General features: G+C 48.9%; 1 protein-coding gene across 1 annotated transcript; it reads left to right on the top strand.

Annotated features, from left to right (window-relative positions):
* The first annotated feature begins 1675 nt into the window (after nt 1-1675).
* Elob (elongin B) lies at nt 1676-7475 on the top strand. Its single transcript, XM_028853956.1, has 4 exons — nt 1676-1758; nt 1862-1996; nt 3308-3413; nt 7301-7475. Exons 1-4 carry the CDS (start codon nt 1756-1758, stop codon nt 7411-7413), a joined length of 357 nt encoding a protein of 118 aa, XP_028709789.1. The 5' UTR covers nt 1676-1755; the 3' UTR covers nt 7414-7475.
* The last annotated feature ends 337 nt before the right edge of the window (nt 7476-7812 follow it).

Genomic DNA, 7812 nt, shown 5'->3' with positions numbered 1-7812 from the left:
TTATTCCACTTCAGTCTAAACCCCTTACAGGAACACCACAAAGACTGAGGAGAGTTACTGGACCTCTTCCCTTATTCCCCTTCCTCATATGGCCACATTAAATAAATCTGTCTTTGCTTTCTGCTTTCTACTCTTTGTTTTTTGAGACGGGTTTCTTGGTGTTGTAGGGTAAAAGGGCCAGCTAAAGAAACCCACCCTGACCCTGAAACCAGAGCCAGTGAAAGAAACCCACCCTACCCCTAAAACTAGAGCCAAAAGGCTAAAAAGGGCCAGGGAAAGAAACACACTTTGGCCCTGAAACCAGAGCCAAATCTGCCGCTGACCAACTAAACCAACCAATCCCTGAGCAGAAAACCAACCAATGCCTGAGCACAAAATCTAGCCAGTCTGAGCTCAAGGGGATTAAAATCCCACCAATTCCCACCTGAAAATCTTCTCCCTGGAAAACTCCACCCCTAAGAAGCCCTGTAAACGCCCCGCACCTGTTCAGTTTGCAGCTGCTTTTCCCACCCTGACAGAGGCAGTCACTCTCCTGGATTCTGCCCTCCCAGTGCATCTCTTGAATGCGGTTTGGGTGACGGCCTTCGTTCACTGAAGTGGAGCAAAGCAAAGCTGGACCACTGTCCCTGGGGAAACCTTCTCCTAGCAGAGCAGAGCTGTTACACTCTGAGGACTTGAGCAGAACTGTAAGTTCATTGGGGAAACCCTCCCCTGCCAGGGCAGAGTTGTTACATTGGGGAAACCTTTCCCTGGAGCAGGGCCATAAGCTACTATGCTTAGGGTGACTTGTATTCCTTGGCTCCTGACTGCCAGGATCCCTTTCCATCCCAGCTGCAATGGTTACAGGTGTAGCCCTGGCTGTCCTGGAACCCACTCTGTAGACCAGGCTGGCCTCAAACTCAAGAGATTCGTCTGCCTCTGCCTCCTGAGTGCTGGGATTACAGGTGTGTACCAGGTGTAGTCAGGACTGATAAGACCCAGGCTTTGCCCCTAATAACTACAGCACCAGTTCTCTAAAACCAGTAACTTCTCTAGCTCCTAACAGGCCACAAAACATGCCCGAATTGGATTTAACAAACCCAAGCTTGAGGCTAGATAAGGATAACATACAGTAGTGATAAGATCCAAAATTGTGCGCCTTCTCAACATGGCTGTAAAGTTACCCCCTCGCAACTCCTGCATTGACCCTTAAATAACTCTAGCTTGGCCCTTAAATAAATGTGGGCTGGAGAGATGGTCCAGTGATGAAGAAGACTTGACTGTTCTTTGAGAAGCTAGCCAGGTTCCATTTCCACCACCTACATGGCGGTTCACAACCGGCTGCAACTCCAGTTCCAGAGGACCCGACGCCCTCTTCTGGCTTCCCCAAGCATTGCATGCAACTGGTGCACAGACATAAATGCAGGTAAAACATTTTTTTTTTTTTAATGACAGACGCGCTTGAATCGTTGTCCCTGATTCTCTACGCTCCAAAGCAAGCCACGCTTCCGCCTCAGACCCATGAGACGATCTAAACCAGGGCCTCAGCCCAGGGGTGGCGCAGGCAAACGAGATGGCCGCCACAGATCGCAAAAGAGAAACGCTTCTGGGTCGCTTAAGATGGCGGCGACGACGGTATGGGCGGGGCTGCGGGATGAAGGGGGCGTGGCGGGCGGGGCCGCGCGGAGCACGCCGGGCCTCCGGGCCGCGCTTGGGCTGCCGGGAAGGGGCGGAGCGTGGCCGCGCCGGCGCGTCGAGCCAGAAGCAGCCGCCGGGATGGTGAGCGGGCGCGGGGGGGAGGGGCGCGGGGCCGGGGCGGCGGGGGCGCCGGGGCCAGGCCGGGGGCCGCGGGCTGGCGTTGACGCGGGCCCGCCATCCTCAGGACGTGTTCCTCATGATCCGGCGCCACAAGACCACCATCTTCACGGACGCCAAGGAGTCGAGTACCGTGTTCGAATTAAAGCGCATAGTCGAAGGCATCCTCAAGCGGCCGCCGGACGAGCAGCGGCTGTACAAGGTGCGACGAGCGGGCGTGGCGGTTGCGCGCGTGGGGGCCAGGCAGGACGCCCAACAAGGGGGTCTCAGACTGTGATGAGGGGCTGGCGGCATCGGGTCCCAGGCCGGCCGCCCCGCCCTGCCAGGCGGCCTTGCTCAACGGTTAGGGAAACCGAGGCCTCGGTGATCTTATGCAGCCGAAGGTCGTCGCAAAGCCAGGGTTTGAACCACAGTGTACCTAATCTAAGGCCTGCGGGGAGTCTGCTGGAATCCCACTGCTGGAGGGTGGGGTGGAACTCGATGAATGCGGTCTTGTCTAGAAGATAGGTTATCCCAATGCTTCACCCAGCCAGTGTTTATCCTTGCCATTCTCCTGGTAGTCTAGAACCACCTCTCATTCAAGCATACATTTGTACTTGGGAAGCCAGCTCCAGCTTTCAGTAAGCCCGGCCATGGAGTTGGATCCTCGTGCCTCAAACCCGATTCAGGTTTCCCAGAAGCATGATGTCAATCTAAGTGCATTGAGCTAATTCTGGCTGTAAAGGGGAGCTGACCTTTTGCTCCAGATTAAAGCCTGGCTTCCTGTTTCTGAAGGGCTTTCTCTGTGATACCCACTGGCTTTTCCTTGAAAGACCCTTTTGCTATTCTAGGAACCACACATAGTGTTCTAGTACAGCTTTCTAGGCCTCTCTTAAGTTATTGAAACTTTTGACTGCCCTGTGAGTTGTATAGTCCAGTAATTCCCATTTTAAGGTGAAGGTTGATTTAAAAAAAACAAAAACAAACAAAAAAACTGACTAAGGGATACAACTCTGTTGAGTTACAGTAACACAGCCTGCATCAAAGTCCTAGGTTAGATCATCAGACTGGAGAAACTGGGCAATAATTCTACTTGGGTAGAGGTAGAGGCAGGAGGATTAGAAGTTCAGAGCATCTACTGTATGAGATTGACTCTCAAAAAAAAAAAAAAATCCAACTACCTTTATTTACCTAGAGAGCTTGGAAAAGCCAGAACCCAGAGCCTTTGTGAGTTTTATTTTTGTGTGGTACATACCAACACAGTCCAGGTGCTTGTGAAGGCCAGAAATATCAGATTCGCTTGAACTGGAGTTGTGAGCCAATCTATATTATATGGGTGCTGGAAAATAAACTTAGGATTCTCTGCCAGAGCTTTTAACTGTTGTGAGCCAGCCAGCCAGATTTGGAAATTCTTGGCTCTGGAATGTGTGCTTTACTTAGGGATGACTCTCCTCAACATAGTTGCTGACCAGAAGGCTTTCTTTGGGACTTGTCCCTTTTAGGACCTCTCCCCCAAACCTGCTTCTCTCTTCAGGATGACCAGCTCCTTGATGACGGAAAAACTCTGGGCGAGTGTGGCTTCACTAGCCAGACAGCACGGCCACAGGCCCCAGCCACGGTGGGCCTGGCCTTCCGAGCAGGTAAGATGGCTGACCTGGATGGCAGCTGGCAGTCTGGTAACATCCAAAGAAGAAGGGCTTTGGGGAGCCTGTAGTCACCCAAAGCTTTGAGGGAATGTCTTTCCAGTCCACAAAGAGCATGAGGTATTTATTTGTTTCCTTATTAAAAAGCAAAGCCTGGCCGGGCGGTGGTGGCACACGCCTTTAATCCCAGCACTCGGGAGGCAGAGGCAGGCGGATCTTTGTGTGTTCCAGGAAAGGCTCAAAGCTACACAGAGAAACCCTGTCTCGAAAAACCAAAAAAAAAAAAAAAAAAAAAAAAGCAAAGCCTGGGGACTGAATAAATAGCTCAGCAATTAAGAGCACTGGCTGCTCTTCCAGAGGACTTGGGTTCCACGCCTAGTACCCACACAGCAGCTCAGAATTGTAGTTCTAGTTCCAGGGGACCTGAAGCCCTCTTCTGGTGTCTTTGAAGCACCAGGCATGCACACGGAGCAGACTTACAAACTGACAAAACACCCATCCACATAAATTATTTAAAACATTGAAACACATGCACTTGGGAGGCAGAGGCAGGTGGATCTCAGTTCAAGGCCAGCCTGGTCTATAGAGAAGAGTTCCAGTACAAAACCCTCTCTCAAAAAAAAAAAAAAAAAAAACCTGAAACACAAACAGGAGTTGTGGAAATTAAAGATGACTTTCGGGTTCCTTTCCTAGTACCAGCCATATTTATAGGATTTATTGAATAGTTGGCCCTGTACTTTATATATTGTCCCACCTCATCTCTTTTTTTGGAGGTTGATGGGGCAGGGTTCAAGACATGTTTTCTCTGTGTAGCCTTGACTATCCTGGAACTTGCTCTATAGACCAGGCTGGCCTTGAACCCAACAGAGCTCCACCTGTCTCTGTCTCCCTGGGACTAAAGGTGTGTGCCACCATGACCAGAATGATTGTGCCAGATTCCACACACACACACACACAGGGTTTCTCTGTGTAGTTTTGTGCCTTTCCTGGAACTCACTTTGTAGACCAGGCTGGCCTCCAACTCACAGAGATCCACCTGCCTCTGCCTCCCGAGTGCTGGGATTAAAAGCGTGCGCCACCACCGCCTGGCTGATTGTCCCAGATTTTAAGGACAAGTGAGCTGGGGTAGTTAGATCTCCTATCAGATTGGTGGTATACACCTTTAATCCCAGGCAGGGGCCAGCTTGGTCTACAGAGGAGTTCCAGGACGGCCAGGGTCTGTAGAGACCCTGCCTAGGGGCAGGAAGAAACTTAATAATTTTATCCTTTGCCTCTTGGAATTTTAAACTAGGGTCATAGAGCTTGTTTTTACAGCTGTGGACCTAGGGACTGTGTATACGGGCAAGAAAATGTGGAGAAGTGGCTCAGTGATGGAGAACACTGGCTCTTGCAGAGGACCTGAGTTCAGTTCCCAGTATCCACAGCTCAACCGTCTGTAACACCAGTTCCAGACAATCCAATGCCTTTGACCTTCATAGGTACAAGCCATACACACATACATGAAAATCTTTTAAAATGACAGGAAGTACTTTATCTTGAAAGTATAACCAAAGGCTAAGGCAGGGGAAGTATGGTTCTAGTTACACTTCTTAGTTTTTATCAAGTAAATCTCCGCTCACACATAGCTGATTGCCCCTCTTTCACCACCTAGCCTGGTGTGCCCATGTCCACAAGGCACCCCAGGCAGAGCCTGCTGCAAGTGCCTCACATTACGGGACTCTGCCCCGAGATAACTGCCTGGTAGGTGACATTGAGGCACTTGTAGGATTAGTGACAATCCACAGGTCAGATGTCAAGTGAGGTTCCCTTTTGCATGGGCTCATGAGGATGAAAACACAACTTACCTGCTTCTTAAGCTAAGGCAAGGTTGTGTTCTCTCAAAAAGTCACCCTTTTTCTCCGAGCAGAGCCTAGTACCCTAGAGGCTAACATTGTCCTAGAAGACATTGATAGCCCTATTTTGAAGTTACATCAAAGCTAAGGGAAGTGACATTTTTTTGCCGGTGGGCATGGGGGGGGCTCCTGATAAGGCATTGAATATGGAGGCGACTGGTCCAAAAGGCACTGTAATCTTTCTGGCATATGGAATGTGTTGTGACATGATGTTCAGGGTTACTGTATCCTTCACACACTTGCAGAAGCACTTCTAGAAGCAGCTGACAGCATTAGGTTTTTGGACCGAATTGGGTGCCACTCTGTCCATGCTGAAGCTTCTCCCTAACACTAACTGCTATTAGGGATGTTTTTGTTAAATGGCATTTTTAACTAGACCTGTAACAGGAATGAAGGAAATAAATCAAGAACTGTCACTGAAGATTTGTAGCACTAGGTGATGGGTCAGTCTCCCCAGCCTTAGACAGGGTTTGTGTGTAACCCTGGCTGTCGTCATATTCAACCTGCCTCTAACCTCTGTTGGGATTAAAGGCGTGTGCAACCACCTCAGCACCACTGGCATTTGTGACCAGAATGGTTAACTGTGCATACTGCTCTTACAGAGCACCTGGGTCCAAGCACTCACATGTCAGCTTGTTGGCATCCTTGAATTCCTGGTAGCAGTCCTAGCTCTTCCCTACCTTCTTCCCTAGTCTGACAACCAATAGTATCTCCAGACATGTATGGACACCTCATCAGTTGAAAATTGAGAGCCAGGTCATAAGTGTGGCACAAGCTCAGGAGAAAAAAATATGTGGTGGGGGGATTTGTTTTATACTGAGTCAATAGTGAGCAGTGAAAATAGGGCTAAGGAGTTGAGAGTATTGCCTGAGGCATGAAGCTGGGGGTCTGATCCCCAGCACTGCATTTAAAAAAAGAAAGAAAACCAGCACAATATGCTTGTAATCCCAGCACTTAGGGAGAGTTCAGCGTTATCTTTGGCTACATTAGCAGGTTTGAGGCTAGTCTGGGGCACATGACTAAAGCCAGTGGTAATATCTTATATTCCCAAGGCAGTGATCAGATTGAGTACTCTGAGGTAACATTTAAATTCCATTGTGAATACCCAGCTAGCCTAAATTTGGCAGCTTTAAGACCCAAAAGTACAAAGGCTGCCTTGGGTCATAAAGAAGTTTGGCGTGGAAATCAAATACTAATTGGAAAGAGAAGGGTAATGACTTTAAGAGTTTTTGGTTTGTTTTTTGCTTTTTTATTTTTTTTGAGACAGGGTTTCTCTGTGTGGTCTTGGTACTTGTCCTGGATCTTGCTCTGTAGACCAGGCTAGCCTCAAACTCAGATCCACCTGGCTCTGCTGGGATTAAAGGTGAGCACCCCCGCCCCCCCCCCGCCCCCGTTTTTTGTTTTTTTTTTTAAAAGTGTTTTGTGCCTGCCTGTGTCAGATGAATTGGAAACCAATTCACTGCAAGAGCAACATGCACTCTGTTTTTTTGTTAACAGCCCTGGGTGTCCTAGAGCTCCCTCTGTAGATCAGTCTGGCCTTGAACTCTTGATCTGCTTGCTGTGTGCTGGTATTAAAGGTGGGCACCACCATGCCTGATGCAACTCTTAACCACTGAGGCCTCTCTCCAGCTCAAAGTCTAGTGATGCGTTGGATATATATATAATTGTAGTCAGAGTATGGAATATGATAGTGAACAGTTCGTCTTAAGGTCTTGGGATTTTCAGTTATTTGGCGTTTGGTGGCAAAGAAATTGAGATGCTAGTGGAGGGTATGGCAATTTGGAGACAGAAGGTGTAGGCTAGGCATCCTGGCACACTGGTTGATATCTATTGGGATCAGTGGTAAAATTAGGCCTCTGGGAACAGAAGACATAACACCATTGCCAAGTCACACAACCAAGGTTGGAAGGCCATGGCTTTGGTGGCATTTTGACCATCCTTCCAAGGGAAAGAAACATTGGGCATCTTCTCAAGCTCTGCTCCCTTCCACAGATGATGCCTTTGAAGCCCTGCGCATAGAGCCCTTCTCCAGCCCTCCAGAGCTTCCGGATGTGATGAAGCCACAGGATTCTGGAGGCAGTGCCAATGAACAAGCTGTGCAGTGAGGGCCCCAGGCCCACCCCCCTAGAGACCCATTCCCTCAAAATAAAGATGATTTGGCTCTCCACCTGGCTGCTTTCTCTGTTCAGTCTTCCTCCATTATATGTTCTACCTGCTTACTTTTCACAAGCTTACAAGCTGTAGTCTCATGGCTCAAGTGTCCTACAGGCCGAAGGGTAATGACTTTAAGGGTGTGTTTTTTTTTTTTTTTTTTTTTTTTTTGAGACCGAGTTTCTCTGTGTAGTTTTGGTGCCTGTCCTGGATCTTGCTCTGTAGACCAGGCTGACCTTGAACTCAGAGATCTGCCTAAATTTTCAGTGAAAGTGAAAACCTAGTTCCAGGCCAGCCTATTGAGCAAGGGATGGTTATTTGTGTAGTGCTATTTGCTCCGCCCATGATCTGGG

Source organism: Peromyscus leucopus, chromosome 8b (genome assembly GCF_004664715.2).
Source record: "Peromyscus leucopus breed LL Stock chromosome 8b, UCI_PerLeu_2.1, whole genome shotgun sequence".
Classification (NCBI taxonomy): Eukaryota; Metazoa; Chordata; class Mammalia; order Rodentia; family Cricetidae; genus Peromyscus; species Peromyscus leucopus.
This window is presented reverse-complemented; position numbering and strand designations above follow the sequence as displayed.

What these genes read in the sequence shown, in the direction of transcription:
- Elob (XM_028853956.1), top strand. An exon ending in ACGAGCAGCGGCTGTACAAG is followed by an intron (nt 1,997 to 3,307) that starts GTGCGACGAGCG and finishes TTCTCTCTTCAG; the next exon opens with GATGACCAGCTCCTTGATGA. An exon ending in GGGCCTGGCCTTCCGAGCAG is followed by an intron (nt 3,414 to 7,300) that starts GTAAGATGGCTG and finishes TCCCTTCCACAG; the next exon opens with ATGATGCCTTTGAAGCCCTG.